Source organism: Lagenorhynchus albirostris, chromosome 6, assembly GCF_949774975.1.
Source record: "Lagenorhynchus albirostris chromosome 6, mLagAlb1.1, whole genome shotgun sequence".
In the NCBI taxonomy this organism is placed as follows: domain Eukaryota; kingdom Metazoa; phylum Chordata; class Mammalia; order Artiodactyla; family Delphinidae; genus Lagenorhynchus; species Lagenorhynchus albirostris.
This window is the reverse complement of record NC_083100.1, coordinates 15,812,361-15,829,580: the sequence shown is the minus strand read 5'-3', so window position 1 is coordinate 15,829,580 and position 17,220 is coordinate 15,812,361. Positions and strand designations below refer to the sequence as shown.

General features: G+C 41.3%; 1 protein-coding gene across 3 annotated transcripts in view; it reads right to left on the bottom strand.

Annotated features, from left to right (window-relative positions):
* The window catches only part of PAX3 (paired box 3), a 96,042-nt gene that overhangs the window by 12,531 nt on the left and 66,291 nt on the right, over window positions 1–17,220 (bottom strand). For all 3 annotated transcript variants that reach the window (XM_060151265.1, XM_060151266.1, XM_060151267.1), the window contains exons 6-7: window positions 8,638–8,803; window positions 7,545–7,759 (exon numbers count right to left, since the gene is read on the bottom strand). In XM_060151265.1, coding sequence (XP_060007248.1) covers window positions 7,545–7,759; window positions 8,638–8,803 — 381 coding nt within the window. The remainder of the gene's footprint in view (window positions 1–7,544; window positions 7,760–8,637; window positions 8,804–17,220) is intronic.

The window sequence follows — 17,220 nt, the reverse complement described above, 5'->3', positions numbered from 1 at the left end:
CGAAAAAGAAAACCTTTTTATTCCAGTAGCTTAGTTATGGACCAAGCGATCACACTCAATTTTTTCTCTTCAATGGCTAAAGGAATTCAAATGGGTCTAAATACCTTGGGGTTGTTACATTTTTTGTCCAATGTACAAGAGAAAGTAGCTGATGGAATTTCTACATAAATAAATTGAATTCACAAAAAAATTTTATTTCAGCAAGAAAGGTTTTCTTGTGGCTCATTTCAGTGACATGACGTAAGATTCAGTCACTGGAGGCTGCTGCTCCCTTCCTTTCTTTTAAAAAGAGATTTTGGCCAGGTACTTGCTTCTCTCACAATTCTCCAACTAACTCAAGAGGCTGTGGCTAGAGCTGACATAAACCAGGGCTCTCCTCGCGCTCTTTAAGGGTAGCAACCACAGCCTTCGGAGAAAGACCAAAGGCACCAGGTCAGTTACAGCCTGCATTGATTCAACAAATGGATTAGCAACAACGTTTTCACCACGAAGCAGAATATCTTGAAAACCTAATATGGAGGAATGGAAACATGCAAATGGCCAGTGGTTACTCTGGTGTAGCTGAAATGGGCTTATTTATGATCGTAAACATCCTTGAGCCTTCATAAACATGTAAAAGGCTTCTGCAGCCCTGGCTGTGAGCTCATGAGTTGCTTGAGAAATGAAACAGAAAGAGGCTGAAGCTTCAGAGAGGCTGCCACTCTTGTACAGAACGTCTCTCTGTCCAAGCTTTGTTTGACACCCAATCAATCTCTTTAATCAAAAGCACTCCTTTTTCTTCCACAGATGAATTTCTGGAAATTGTAAAAAGGGAGTGCCTTTGTTTGGAAATGAGTTGGTGGCAGGCCACCTGTTTGTCTGGTTCTTCACGATGATAAAGGTAGGTTGAGGGCACAGGATCTGCAACCTGTGTGTGAAATGGACAAAACAAATGGCCTGGCATCAAGCAGCTTCCGGATGTGTGCCCAAAATGTCCAGAAAAATAGCTCTCCTGAAACAGGAGCTGGCCCCGCCATCAGGGTAAATCTTACTGCTTTTACATGTATCAACAGTACTAAAGAAGACCAAGGAATTGCTATACCACAGTGAAAAGGATATTCTCTCTATACGAAACAGAAAAGTACCCATCACAACCATTCTTAATGACTATACCCCATTCGCATAACAAACTGATGTGTAGTAAATCGCACACCTTCGATGGACAAAAATCCTTCATCTTGCCTTGCAGCTAAGGAATTTGAGATACTTGTGAACACTGTGGTCCAGGAAATGACAAGCAAAATCAAAAGCAGTCTTGAGTTCTGTGTACACATATTAATGCTTAAATGCTTCTCCCTAGTAAGTTTCAGGAGTAACAAATGTTTGTCAAAAGAAACGGTGCTGAGCAATTGAAATCTGATTTGAAATGGAACCACGACAGTCTAATACATATATGCATGAAATGGAGAAGCTGCCTAATAAGCGTAGCTGACACCAAATATGCAATTTACATACATTACACACTGATAATCTCAATTTTAATATTATTCTTTAAAAGTAACTGGATGGGTGGTGGAGTTAAAATTTTTCTTTTATAAAATGTGAATAAGAACAAAAGTGTATCCTGACGTCTTCCACCATTAACCACAGCCTCCTTAGTGTAAAGAAAGATGTATCTGCTCTTTCTTGGGTCTGTTTCAGAGGCAGTATCTCATCCCCACAGAGCTGTGATGATTCAACCAGACTTAACAGATGAATGGTCGATAAACTTGATGAGATCTGCAGACCTACTCTTTGTTCCTGAGGTGCTGAGTGGTGAGCAAACATTCAAGCGTGTTTAAGCCTGGTACACAAATCTTTATGAGAATTTTTTCTTTCCTCAGTACATTATCCATGAAATAGGACAGGTGTACTGGTTATTCAATTACATCTTACACAAACCTGGCCAAAATCTGAAATGAGGGGTCTGAGCATAGATCTTACTGTGGGGATTTATTAATAACAGTTAAAAGTTGTCTATAACAAAACTTTTTTTTGTAATTTAAGCCGATTTTCTTATTTTATCATTGGTTTCACTCATAAACCAGAAACAAAAATCCGCCCATCTGTTCTAAACATAAAATGTGTTCATAATAATCCAGATTTATACCAAATGTATTTTTAAGTATTGCTGAATTGAGAGAGTACTCAAAATTTATAGCCTCTGAGGTTACAAAGAGGACTTCCTCTTTTTAAGGAGGAAAACGCTTAAAATGAACGTAGGAAAGGCTCAGAAAGCTTCTTGGATATCAAATGGCTCCGTAGGAAAAAAAAAATGTCAATGATATAAGAGGAAATGAATCAAAACCATATGGATCAAATTTTCCCTAAAATACACAGTTTGAAAAATTAAGGAGGAAAAGTGCTTGGCAAAATGTGTTTTAGGTTTTACCAAACCCAAAACATTCAAAGAATCATTTGCAATGGTTGATGAACCCTAAATGCAGCCAACTTGGCCCATTTTTGTATACTACATAACAATAAAAAAAAGCTTCCTAGATAACTTCCTAGTGTAACCCACTGATACTGTATTTCACTCAAGAAATCATTAGAAGCTGTCACCAGAAACCGTGGCGTTTGTAGGAGTAGGGGGGTGCTGAAACGATATAAGTGTGTTCATTTAATTGGCCTTGTTTTGGGGGTTTGGCTCTGCGTGTTTGGGAGGTGGGGGGAGCAGTGAGGGTAATGTTTCTTGCAAAGGAAAGTTAATTAGAAGAACATGGGCCAAACGTTAATTAGTCTCACGTCTTGAGCATGAGAATATGGTAGTATTTCCTTGGCACTCTGTAGTCCAAGTCGGCATTCCTTTTTTTCTCCTGCACATGCAGGAAGGTGCTGGGAACACACCAGCTGGGTTTGGAGGGGAAATGCGTGGTCTCTATTTCCCTTTGCTCTTTCTGTGCTGTTCCCACACCAAGAAAACACAACTTTTCAAAAGAGGGTGCTACTGCAGGGTAGAGGGAGTTGAATGGTTTCCTTCTCAGATCGTGTTTTGTCATTCATCATAAAAGCCTCATCTCCTGAAAGGGTTATATAGTTCAAATGGTCCTAGAAATTCAGAGACAGTAGAAAATTTCAAGGGAATTAGCCTATTCCCAACCCACCCATCCCTGAGAATCTCAAGTTCCCTGACAAATCCAGCCCTCCATCTGTGAAGGCTTTTGACGGTTCCTGCAGGAAAATCGAGTTGAATGTCAGTGCTGGAGCCCATGGAAAACTGTGTTGCACTGGCCTCAGCTTTTGCATAAATAAAATGGGAATATTCCCCAGATACAGTAATGGATTCCCTCAGAACAAGATACACTTTTCCAATGATTCAGTAACACACAGACGCTTTAAGCAACTTGAGGAAGGATACGACCAAAGCTTCTAAAAGTTTTCATCAGGATTCTGAGATTTGGAATGTCATAGATGCCTGTCAGTCTACTACTACTCTAATCCCACCAGCTGGACAGTGTAACCTTTTCCTGATTCACTGCTTCACACCCATCCCTCCCGAAGCTGAGAATTTCTCTGGGAAAAGCACTGAGGGAATCTAAGAAACACCATTTGACTAATGGCTCTGATTCCAAGCATTTTTTTTTTTTTTTTTTTTTAAGGCCGCAGGTCATGAGAGATCTTAGTTTCCTGAACCCGCGGCCCGGGCAGTGAAGCACGGAGTCTTGCCCACTGGACCAAAAAGGAAGTCCCTGATTCCAAGCTTTAAAAGAATCTTTGCTCAAGGGAGCAGATATGTTAGAGACCCCAAAGGAAAATCAACTACATCCCTCACACCAACAGAGAAACAATTTGCTTTATCATAATGGTGTCTATTAATTCTTTGACAAGAAACTAGAAAGCCGATTTCACAATGGTTCACATACTTTCTAACTCATGATTTCCAAGTCTGAATGGCAAACAATACATCAATTTCGATGACACTAAGAAAAGAATCAAATAAAACGCACAAATAAAATAGCATCCACTAAAGAGATTTACAATGAATTGATCATAATGACTCAAAAAACTTTAGCTCCAATTCAATTTAAATGAATAGGTAGGTAAAGACCTATGATGAAGAGTAAAGGCAGGGAATAGGTAAGATGCAAAGTTACATATTATATAACATAGAATATGCATACTATCTCAATTATATATATGTGTGTGTGTGTATATATATATATATATATATATATATATTTTTTTTTTTTAAGCATAAGACCCAAAAAGAGCTGAAAGGCAATATGCAAGAATATTAATAGTGACTCCCCAGGGGAATTTTTTTCCTACTCTAGAGATACCTTTTTAAATTTTTTTTCCATTTTCTACAATAACCATGAAGTACTTTTTATTATTGGGGGAAGTTAAAAGATTGATAAGAAAAATGTGTAAAGCAAAAAAGCATGTAGGGCTTCCCTAGTGGAGCAGTGGTTAAGAACCTGCCTGCCAACGCAGGGGAAAACAGGTTCGAGCCCTGGTCCGGGAAGATCCCACACGCCGCGGAGCAACTAAGCCTGTGTGCCACAACTACAGAGCCTGTGCTCTAGAGCCCACGTACCACAACTACGGAAGCCTGAGTGTCTAGAGCCCTTGCTCCGCAACAAGAGAAGCCACCGCAGTGAGAAGCCTGCGCACCACAATCAAGAGTAGCCCCTGCTCGCCGCAACTAGAGAAAGCCCGCGAGCAGCAACGAAGACCCGATGTAGCCAAAAATAAATAAATAAATTTATAAAAAATTTTTAAAAAGCATGTAAAGAGTGCATTAGCAAAAAGAGTGTTAATTAACCCAAATCCAAAGTTTAGAAAACTAGTTTCTATAAAATGATTTTAAAATATGAATAAGACCCCCACCTCTATTTTTTATGAAACCTGTCTCCTCTTCACCCAACTGGGTGCTATCATGAATGAGATTCGAGAGTAGGAGCTGGGAATCCTCTGTCCAGTCCCAGCTCTCTCACTATTAGCGCCGCGACCACAAGCTCTCTGATCCTCAGTTGATTTGTCTGTATATTAGACGTCCAGATAGAGACAGAGGAAGTGGAAAAGTTGGAGGAGAAGAGGAGAAATGGCAGTCGCAGGTTTAGTTCTGTTTTTAATGTTATATGATCCAGTATATTAATAAGCACTTCTCTGTAGCAAGGAAACAGACTAAGCCATGAGCACACTTTCTTTACTCTCTTCTTTAGTTAACAGGTAAACCAGCTGTTAGACGTGGACTCTTTTCTTCAAATTTTCTTTACAATATTTTTAACAAGGCCAAACAATCAAAAACAGGGTAGTGCACACCTCCCCACCTTCCTTAAATAGAGGCATTCCTGAGAAATGGTAAACCTTAAAGGCTATAGAAATCTGTTTTAATTCCCAACTCTCCTAATGTCCCTATTCCATCTTTCTGTAAATATGTCTGGCAAGATATTGATTCACTCAGCCTTTTTTCCTCCAACTTTGCCTAAGGAAATAAGGAGGAGCTTTCATATTATTCATTTCTTTTCTAACTCACTGGAGATGCTACGAGAACTAAGACAACATGGGTTCCTAGTGGTGGGTTGAGGAGGAAATATATGGTAGAATTGCAAGATGTCCTGGATATTTGCAATTTAATAAGTGAGGAGTTAACATAATGTGTAAGAGCATAGTAAAGAAATACAGGAGAAGTTGCCTGTGGAATTTTCCATGGCTTGATATTGGAATGATTCCCACCCTACCGCCAACTCTGGAATCATAGCCAGGCTTCTTGAAATCAAGGATTAACAGTTTCAAGGTCAAGTGCTAGTACCTCCATTTATATAACACAGTATAATACACTTATACTTCCTATAACATACAAGAGCAGACATCTATAATACAAGAAACTAGGAGCTTCACTTAGAGAATACATGTTCGTGTCATTATTTTTATTATGCTCGAACACTAAGAAATGCCAAAAGAATCCTGGGTCTCACCTTACAGAAGTGGTTCGAGTTGAAGTTTACTTTTATGCAAACTTTCAACTAAGTCATGTTCATAGAAAGCTCTTCTATGGCCCCAAATGACTTATAAAACTGCAGAGATAACTACTTCTGATGTTACTTCTAAACTGTGGAAGAAGCTTCTATGCTATAGATCCAGACATTTAAAGATGCATCTATTAATATAAATCCATGATTTTCATGCAAAATCACATTCACAGAGGCGAGCACTTGGAAATTAAATGTATTAAAGTCCTGTAGGAAGCATGTCCATTGTTTTCATGTTGTTATTTTTCAGCTGAGGCTTAAAGCCACCCCTTATTTTTTATCCCAGGATGTGCTATAGGAATCTATGAAACTTAATTACATTCACTGTTACAAAAAAGGATTTATGAACTTTTGCCTTTAGGCAGAAATGTTTATTTCATTGCCTTTGCTATTCATTCTTTTCAACTCCAACGGCTTTGAACTTTTCAGCTGCTCGGAGTTATCACCCTTGTGCAGAGCCCAGGAACTCCACTCCCAAGACGCAGACCACAAGTTGAAGAAAACGAAGAAGGCAAAGATATATGAGTCGTTATTTTGGCCACCCTTTGTGCCATTAGAATCTCATTTTCTGCCTATTAGAATGCCCTCCTGGTGTTTAGGCAGCAGTGATAGTCAGTGATTAGTGTGTAATTGAGTATAATTGTCTTTTCACTTTTCATTTGTGTCATTCTGAGCTTCTCTCTGTTTTTCTAACCACCAAGAGGAAAAAGGGGGTTAAGAAAAGATAAAGCTGTTAAAACTCTCACTCTCGGCCCTGAAGAGATTCTCGATTGCAATTATAGATTGCAACCCCTTCGTGACATTTCTCCAAATTCAGCGGGCAGCTCTCCTCGCCACCTGGGCCAAGTGCTCTCTAATAAAATCAAGTGATCTGTATTTAAACAACTGCTAATAATGTCAACCTCAGACAGATGCCACATGTAGGAAATTTAACCAACCCCCTGACATGCAATTATCAAGGCAATTTATTAATATAATCTCTCAAGAAAAGCTCATAGTCCAATGCAAATTAGAAAAACAATTACAACATTCAAATATCTATATATTCCCAAAGAGCAGTAATTCTCCTAATTTGTGCATTTATAACTCATTTATCCTAGAGTTCTGTAGTCATCAGCTGGGTCTCTCTCCACACAACGTGTGAACCTCCTCTCCAAATATTGTATAAAAGCTTTGGTGTTTTCTTGTTAAGTGTTTTTGCTCACAACCCTATCAGCTGACCAAATACCATTAAAAAAAGAAATGTGTGTGAACCTCTTACCCAAAACCCTGAACAAGGAGTGCAGAAGATGAATGCCTTGACAGCTAAGTATAACATACAATCTCTGTGATTACATTAAAAGTCACTTGGATTTTAAGTCTAAGCTACAACTTTTGATACAGCCCGTAGGAAGGGTGGAGAGAAAGGAAACCAGAAAACTGAAATCATGTGGCTTGTATAAAGAATACATTATGGTTTAAATTTGGCAATTCATTATATGACTGCCTCGGGGAATTGACTATTTGGTTCTGGTATACAGCAAATCGTCTGTCTGGAAACACGGGACTGACCTGAGGTGAAAGGCCATTGCCAATGGCGGGGTTCATGGGGTTGGAGGGCCCGGACGGAGGCACAAAGCTGTCTGTATAGCTGGAAAATCCATGCCTGGTGCTGGAGAGGCAGTAGGCAGAGCTGCTGTCCGGGGTGGAAGGAATAGTGCTTTGGTGTACAGTGCTTGGAGGAAGCGGCTGAGGTCTGTGGACCGTGCTGCTGGGATCTGACACGGCTGCAAGGAAGAAGGTCATCAGCCATAAATCTCCTTTGGAGGCCAGCAGAGAAAGTTCAGTACAAAAGTTCACAGTCACCAAGCCATCAGCAGTATATCCTGGTCAGCCACATGTAAATTTCAAGCTGTCCTTTTTGACACTCAGGTCTAGAACCACTCATAACAAATACAGCCACCTCTCTGCATGAATGTGCAAGTACATAATTTATCTACATAGTTTCAACGCACACTCACCCAGAACCGAAATCCAGAAATCACATCGACAGTGCGAACAAACCTATTTTGGTAGTGAATGTTATTCATCAACACGATGATTAACCCATGTAAGAATTGCAAGTCTCAAGCTTCTTATCAAATATGCTTCCAAAGCACCTGAACATTAGTGTCACAGTATAGTTTCGAATGCCTGCAATGCTATCTTTCATAATGCAAACTAATTTAGTTTTATCATTTATCCCATTCACCTCTATGCACTAAGACAGAGGGACTTTTTATCAAAGCTTACCTTCCCTCTATTCCTACTGCAGTTAGGAGCCGTCACAGAACTTCAGTTAATGGCAGACTGGAGTATAAATGTAAAGTTTTAACAAATGAAAAGCAAATTGCCTGCTTATTTAGGGATGCTGTTTTGTTTTGTTTTAAAATACTGAAACAGTATTATATTACAACACAGTTTATCTAGAGAGATTCAGACAGGTCACAGGACAAACTATGTTTCTGAAATGGGACAGGTATCAGTACTTTCAGGACAACCTGATGTAATGTAATGAACATACAAACAGCCACAAGGACACCGCAGAAGATTTCACTGCATAAATTAAGCAGCAAGGAACAAGATTGGGCGTTGCATCTTAACCCCCGACTCCATTCCTCCATACCTTGTGGAATAGCTGTGGGCTGGTAAGAGGTCTCGGACAGCTGGTATGTTGGCAGAGTCGGCATGGCCGTGGGAGGGAATCCCCCCGGAATGAGATGGTTGAAAGCCATCAGTTGATTGGCCCCAGCCTGCTTCCTCCATCTTGCACGGCGGTTGCTAAACCAGACCTATGGATTTAATTTAAAATTTGAGGATTTCACTGATGAAATAATAGTACAGTCTTAATGAATTTTTCATGCTAAAACAGATTAAAGGCCCCTTACTGACAGGGCAAATAGACACAAGAGCCCTCCACCTTCTGGGTTGTATTGTCAGGGAAGAAAGGAGAGTTAGATGTCAGGGGTCAGTAGAGGGACTTCGAGGGCCTTCAGTGGTCCTGCAGGGCCCCCACGAGCCCGGGGGGTGACCATGGGAAGGGATGGCTAAGCAGGGATGGGAACAACGGGAACTCCCTGCCATCACCATAAGCACCCTCCCACCTTCATGTACCGCAGCATAACGGGGAGGATCCAGGAGTCTGTTTGGCCCCCGCGTGACACGTGTCCTAATTTGGTCTTACCTATCACACTAACCCTTGTTTTTTATCGTCTTATCAATGTGTTTGTATCTCTATGGACATTATGTGCACAATTCCTGGAAAGTCATATAAATTAACCAGAAGGATAAATGGAGCTATGCTACCATCCCTTCCAAAGTGTGAGACATTGTGCTGGTCTTCATGGAAATAGATGCTGAAGAGGTAAGTATTTCAAGAAATGAAAGCATTTTATCTACTTTTAAATAGTGGGTTTATTTATTATTTCTTTCAACAGCAGCTATAAGCACCTATCTTTTCAACAGAGGGCTAAAGGGGTGGATAAGATAGGATCCCTGCGTTCAAGTAGCTTACTGTCTCCTCCTCTAGGAACTCACAGAGTCATCAAGGTCACCAAAATAACTGCTCACAGGAGGTAGAAACTCCATGTTTGAAAATGCAGAGAAATTAGGAGAAGTTTAGAGTGGAGACAAAGTTTCAACTCCTTTTAAAACTTGGATATGATTTCGAAAAGTGGTCACGCCAGTTGGAAGAGATACAAGAGACCAGCATGTCTAAGAAAAGTTGAGACTTGATTTCCTTATAGAACAAAGTTAACAATTATACAACTTAAATGTAAATTTCAAGTCACAAAACTTTTTTTTATTTTTATTTTTTGCGGTATGCGGGCCTCTCACTGTTGTGGCCTCTCCTGTTGCGGAGCACAGGCTCCGGACGCGCAGGCTCAGCGGCCATGGCTCACGGGCCCAGCCGCTCCAAGGCATGTGGGATCCTCCCGGACCGGGGCACAAACCCGTGTCCCCTGCATCGGCAGGCGGACTCTCAACCACTGCGCCACCAGGGAAGCCCTAAAATTTTTAAAAGAGTGAAGAGAGGAATGTCTCCCTTCTGTAGCAAGAAAGCCCAGTTTAACAGATACTTTGCCAAGGTATCTGCTTAAACTTTTGCCAATCACCCAAGCATTTATCTGGAAAAGAGTTTGGTCATCTCTAACCATGATGCAAGACAGTTGTAAGGAAAGCTATTTGAACTTCCTCAGAATGCTAACATTTAATACTCCTTAAGTTTCCAACAGGAAAAGAAGGGAAGTCAATATTTTCCCATGTTGATACATAATTGAATTAGAGTTTTACTTAACTTAAGAAATTGCCACCTGGGATAACAGAACCATTGACAGTACTCAATTTCAGGTCTGCGTCAATTGTGTTTTCTCAGTGCAAGTCTAAGCGTCTGTTACCGGGACTCCCAAAGGCATCAGGGTAAGAAAACTGTTTTCAGGGAAGTGCTTGGAACAAGCTGGTTAGCCTGAGGAGGCTGGGGGTGAGAAATTAGGGTTGTTTTCATGCCTGAATGCACTGTCCCATACCACGCACTGTGTCATATTTTAGAGTATAAAACCTCCAGATTAATGAGGCACACCTGGCTCAGGTGATGGGTTGGTTTTTTTTTTCCCTCCCCACACTTATCTAGACCAGCCCATGGGCAGTGCACCTTCAGGTTAATGTACTAGGCTGGGAGGAGAGTTGAATTTCCAAAAGTTCTGATGTGACTTCATTCATTCAGACTTACTGTCTTCAAATCTACTGGTGAGATCCCTTATGAAGAACTCAGAAGCTTGCCACTTCTGACATTATCAGAGCGTGTTGCCAATCTCTCTGTGCCAACTTCCTGCTGTAACTTTTAGATAAGTAGACCAAATGTGATTTTTCCAGTGGGTGGGCTCTGCCTGGTTAGTTGATCAGTCTTAACCTACTTTTGATCTACACTCATGCTAACGCCTCCATAATCCAATTTTTTAAATCAAAAATGTCTTTGCTCAGATAATAAATTAGAAGAAACATCATAACTACAAATCCCTTCAAAACATTAAATCCAAAAGGCTAGGGGTAAAGTTTTGGGGGTTTTATTTCCATTTTTCCAAAATGATACAAGTAAATATTGATGACATGGAATAAACCTACCAGGAGTTGAATAAAAATTCTTATAGTTACAATACAGCATATATTATAACTACAATATAAGATGAAGAGAAATAGTTGGGAAGCAAATCTTTACTGAAAAACAAACCTTCAACAGGAGGTTTCAGAGTTTCCCAAAGGAAGGAATTTAAATGTTGTTTAAATTTAGGCTAAATAAATCCAGAGGGCTATTCCTGAGGGAAGCAGGGCTTACTGAAGACTGAGCTGCCTGTCTCTGGCCATTTAACCAGAATTTTCTTTTTTTTCTTTTTTTTTTTTTGCGGTACGCGGGCCTCTCACTGTTGTGGCCTCTCCCGCTGCGGAGCACAGCCTCCGGATGCGCAGGCTCAGCAGCCATGGCTCACGGGCCCAGCCACTCCGCGGCATGTGGGATCTTCCCAGACCGGGGCACGAACCCATGTCCCTTGCATCGGCAGGCGGACTCTCAACCACTGCGCCACCAGGGAAGCCCTTAACCAGATTTTTCTATCATCTTGCCCCTGCCAGCCTCTGCATCTCCTAGAACCAGCTGACACTGCCAAAAGAAGCACTAAAGGAAAAATATACTGAACTTGCAAAATGGGAAACGGCCCTTGCCTTCTTTATGCTTTGAAACTCATAAACATCTATTTTTAAAAGGAAAAAAAATGCCCTTGAAATCACCTTCATTTTAAGTACCCAAACTGGCTATGCACAGTGATCCTGGGGTACTGTTATTAGCCCATCTTTGACTGAAAGACATTCCCTTGCCCTCAGAAGTCCTACCCAACTCTTCCAATATTGTCTGTCTAATTCCTAACAGACAATCAAGGAATAATCTACTGAATGGCTTCTGTAAGTGCAGAATACTGAATACGTTCATCTAAAATGGGTGGAAGGCATCTATGATTCAGTTGTTACTATCACGAGAAACTTTGTTTTGAAAAGAGTAGCAATTGCAACAGAGACAAACTGGCCTTTGATGTTCTGGAGGAGAATATGAGTGTTCCACCAATTTCTTAGCCAGAAGGGCAGGAAGAACAAGTTTTACTAAGCTATCTACCTATTAAATGTCATTCTACGATCTCTAATTCAATGTGATTTCACTCTCCCCACGCAGCATTACCTGGCCTTACACATCACACTTAGCATGGTAAGAAAGTGGGGCGGGAGACATACATTGGTGGATAACTACTCCCAGGCGTGGGTAATTGCTTACAATTGCCTGTATAATATCACACTACATCAGAACCTTCCCTCGCACCAAGTTTTTATTTCATTTGATGAACTGCAGCCTGGTTCATTTTCATCTGCTCCTGGATCTTTCCCTACTTGTACGTCTCTCTTCAGAGCCCTTCTACAAAGTCATATTCACGCTTTTGGACATGATATTTAGATCCATTCTGGAGTAATATAATATCAAATGATTTTTTGAAGCAAAATTTAAAATACAACATCATGATAACTAGGGAAAAAAGGTAATGAATCACAAAAGAACAGGTCTTTATAAATTTTTCTCTTCAAGAGTAAAAAAAGTACCAATTTGTTCTCAACAATGAAAGTTGTAAAAAAAACTTAATATTTTAAGAAATACGGTAATACTTTTCATTCACATGGAAGCAGTGCAGACCAGGCAATAGTTGAATCCCACCTTTCCCCACCCCTCACTACCTCTGTGATCTTGAACAATTTGCATAATATCTGTGGGTCTCTGTTTTCTCATCTGCTAAATGGGAGAAATTAAAAACTCCTTCAGGGCTTCCCTGGTGGCGCAGTGGTTAAGAGTCTGCCTGCCGATGCAGGGGACACAGGTTCGTGCCCCGTTCCGGGAAGATCCCACATGCCGCGGAGCGGCTGGGCCCGTGAGCCATGGCCGCTGAGCCTGCGCATCCGGAGCCTGTGCTCCGCAACGGGAGAGGCCACAACAGTGAGAGGCCCACGTACCACAAAAAAAAAAAAAAGCTCCCTCACAAGATTAAGTGAGACAATATAATCAGTTAAATGAGACAATACAATCAAAGCTTGCAAAACACCTAAGAGATACTGTGTTCAGTAAATGTTAGTTATTAAATACAAACGTCACACTGAGAAATCCAAGAATTAGAGACTTGCTTTGTTTTCTAAGCTCTCTGGTCTACAGCCAAAGCCTTTTGTGCCCCTGAGCAAACAGGAAAGTACCCAAATAACACCTCAAATAATTGAACGCCAGTTTGGCTTGAATGGAGACTTAGGTCCAAATTGCTTCCAAGGTTCATGGATTAGTGTTAATTGTCCCACGGTGTAAGCCTAATTTTGCCCGTCAATAAATTACTGGTTCACATTTTTGGCGTGGTCCTCAAAGGCAATCTAACCTACATTGTTCCAGATGGGTTATTTCAAATGCCATTTAAAAAATGGGAAGAGAATGTAATCATTAATCCTTAGAAAGAGAATTCACAACAAGATTATAAAATGTTTCATTAAATACTAGAGCTGAGGGGCTTCCCTGCTGGCGCAGTGGTTGGGAATCCGCCTGCCAATGCAGGGGACACGGGTTCGAGCCCTGGTCTGGGAGGATCCCACATGCCGCGAAGCAACTAGGCCCGTGAGCCACAACTACTGAGCCTGCGCATCTGGAGCCTGTGCTCCTCAACAAGAGAGGCTGCGATAGTGAAAGGCCCGCGCACCGCGATGAAGAGTGGCCCCCGCTTGCCACAACGAGAGAAATCCCTCACGTAGAAACGAAGACCCAACACAGCAGTAATTAATTAATTAATTAATTACCTCCTACCCCCAACATCTAAAAAAAAAAGATTTTAAAAAAATACTAGAGCTGAAACTAAAGTGCCAATTACAGTACTTTCCAAGTAGGTAAATTCAGGACAAGCTGCTTGTTCCCTGGACCTTCCCACTCACTCCACTCCCTCTCTCCCATATCTCACACGCCCAGCCCTCTTCCCATTGCTGCTACCCAGCCTTGACCACTGTATGGAGAGCAGGTTGGGGAAAGGATGAGCAAGGCTGATGAGGAGAAATGCCACACTCCTGTGAATGTCAGAGGATCACAACACACATGAAAGCGTACTTAACTGCATCTTTATGTATCCCAAGGGCAAACTCCTGCAGAGAATTGTAGGATGACCACATTTTTGCTTTATTATGGAGTTCAGGACCAATATTCTGTACCTATCTTTAAACTATACAGATCTGGGGTTTCCCTGGTGGCGCAGTGGTTGAGAGTCCGCCTGCCGATGCAGGGGACGTGGGTTCGTGCCCCGGTCCGGGAAGATCCCACATGCCGCGGAGCGGCTGCGTTCGTGAGCCATGGCCACTGAGCCTGCGCGTCCGGAGCCTGTGCTCCGCAACGGGAGAGGCCACGACAGTGAGAGGCCCGCGTACCGCAAAAAATAAAATAAAAATAAACTATACAGATCTGTTAGATGGCTTTAAACCACCATTGGGCTTCCCTGAGGATCACAAATTACTGATGCTATAAGGGTCCTGAGAGATCATGCATCCTAGGGGGTTTTAATTAAAGGAAAGAACAGGGGGGGATTTCCCTGGCAGTCCAGTGGTTAGGACTTCGTGCTCTCACTGCTGAGGGCCTGGGTTCAATCCCTGGTCGGGGAACTAAAATCCCATAAGCTGTGTGGTGCTGCCAAAAAAAAAAAAAGAAAGAAAGAACAGGAGGTGGTGATTTTTGGGAATATGATGAGAGCTAGGGGCCCTCTCCCTATTTAACACTTGTGCACACACACACACACACACACACACACACACACACACACACACACACAGGCAAAGGCACAACATTTGTGCACAAATCTCAAGTTTCCCAGATCTCCTGAAGTCCATCCATGATTATCCTGGTCATCCATGGACCCAGACTAAGATCATCTGATCTAAACCCCATATTTTCAAATTTGTATTTAAATTTTGAAAAACCTGAAGTCCAGCAGGATTACAGCAAAATTGTGACTTGCCCAACAAAACATTTTTGGCAAAGCTGAAACCAAAACCCACATCTTCTGACTCCTAGTTAAATGCTTTTCCACAAGCAGCTTCCTTTCCTGTCTTCCATTACCTGGGTGGTAAGAGAACAATGCTTGCCTACTTCTTGGAGTTTTAGATGGAATATTTACTAAAACTTTTACACATCATAAACATCTGCAAGTCACCCTTCCTTACAAAACTTTAGTGCTCGCCATTATTTGCATAGTAACAGCTACCCAGGAGGTGAATTAGGCAAATTAGTCTTTGCTGTACAATAATTCTTAGTCTGTGTACTCAGATTTGACTCTGATAAATATAACATAGCTACTGTCTAAACAAATTTTTATGGAATACTGACATAGGTCTAATTTATTAAAGCTTTAGTCTCATTTTTATCCAGAAGGGTTTAGAAGGTGTTTTTTTTTCCCCCCTCTGGGAGGAAAAAAAAAGGAATGTAGACACATTTGGGTTTTTTGTGGGGGGGGGTGCGGTGTTTGGTGTTGGGTTTTCCCAGGTGCCCCAAATTAAAATAACTCACACTCTCTGGCTATCACTCAAACTGAGTTGACTTTGCTACTGCTTTCCCAGATCCTTCTAAAAACTAAAGGATTTTGTTCTGGCATTTTAATCAGTGATTAACTACTCCCTTCTTTTTCCTGCTGGGTTAAGTAAAAGATCCATATGCCGGGTGTTGTAGGGAATTTGTTAGGCTGTAGATCATAGCTGTGGTGCAAGACGTGATGTGTCTCAAGGGAACTAATGAAGCCATAAGGAATGCAAAGAGTCACCGGGTTAAAGCCACATTAGGACAGCTGTTAGGTTAATGAGGGCCCCGCTTCGGAGAGGAGGTCACTGTATAGAAAAATATGAACCACTCTTTATTGGTTTGATCCCATGTCCTCTGGAAGTTAATGGGCCATTCTTATTCTCCTTTGACGTTCACTGAGCCAGATGCGAGTGCCGGGCACTGTACAAGCTGCATGCGGTTGAGATTAACTCTGTCCCCCCATCCTTGTCTTTGGCAAAAGCAACAATGAACGAGGGAGAGCAACACAGCACGCTCTTTTCAATTTTCCGTCACTCTCTTTGTTTGATTTCTTTACAGCCAATGTTTATTTTTTGACTCTGAGTTCAGAACTGATCTTCGATCTATCTTAAGGACAGACCCAGTATGTGGGCTTGGCCAGCCAGAGAGGATAAGGACCAGATCCTGGAATATAGTGGGCAGTCAGTAAAGGTTTGCCAAAAGAATGGAAGAATGAATGGACCTCACTTTCCATTTAAACCAGGTGATCACATAACTATAATAAAAACAAATAGATTTGATATATGTCATATTTGTAGCATTATTATATATATTATAATACATACGCTGTATATATTACCATAAAATAATGTGATATTTATATATACGTCTATAAATATCATCATGATTTGTGGTCAGCGGTGGACATTTCTGGGAAGGAGCGCTATATCACAATGGAATAGGCAGAGGGATCGAATAGCTCCAGCTGTAAAACATTTGTGTTGCAAACCCCAGCATATCTGTGACTCTTCCCTACACTCACCTTTGCACCCACCTCCAGCTCACACGATCAGCTGCCTACCTTCCACCTTTCAAGGCAGTTCTCTCCTTTCCATCCTCACTGCCACTGACCTACTTCAGAAACCACTGAAAAGTTTGCCGTTGTCCATGTACCACCCCTAAACTCCACAGAGTGCCTGGTACATAACAAGGATTCCCGAAATGACGAGTGAATAACCTGAGTTGACACACTTCTGTATGTTATATCTGACATAATCATATTCTCCCCATAATGATAACCAAAGTTAAGAATGAACATTTTCATAAGTACCAAAAAATAAACACTAAGAATACAAAGAGAGCAAATAGATTTTCAAGCAATCATATTCCTTCCTGCCACCCTAGCACTCCCTACCCTTAACCAAATTGAACTATTATTCACTGTGTTCTCAACACGACTAGAGTGAAAAATGAAAGGTCATCTGATATGCAACTCATGTGCTTCCGACTCTGTGCTTTTGCTCATTATTCTGTATTACCAAAATACTCTCCCAACCTCCCTGTCCAATGAATATCTATCTAAACTCAAAAGGCCATCTGAACCCTCCCTTCTTC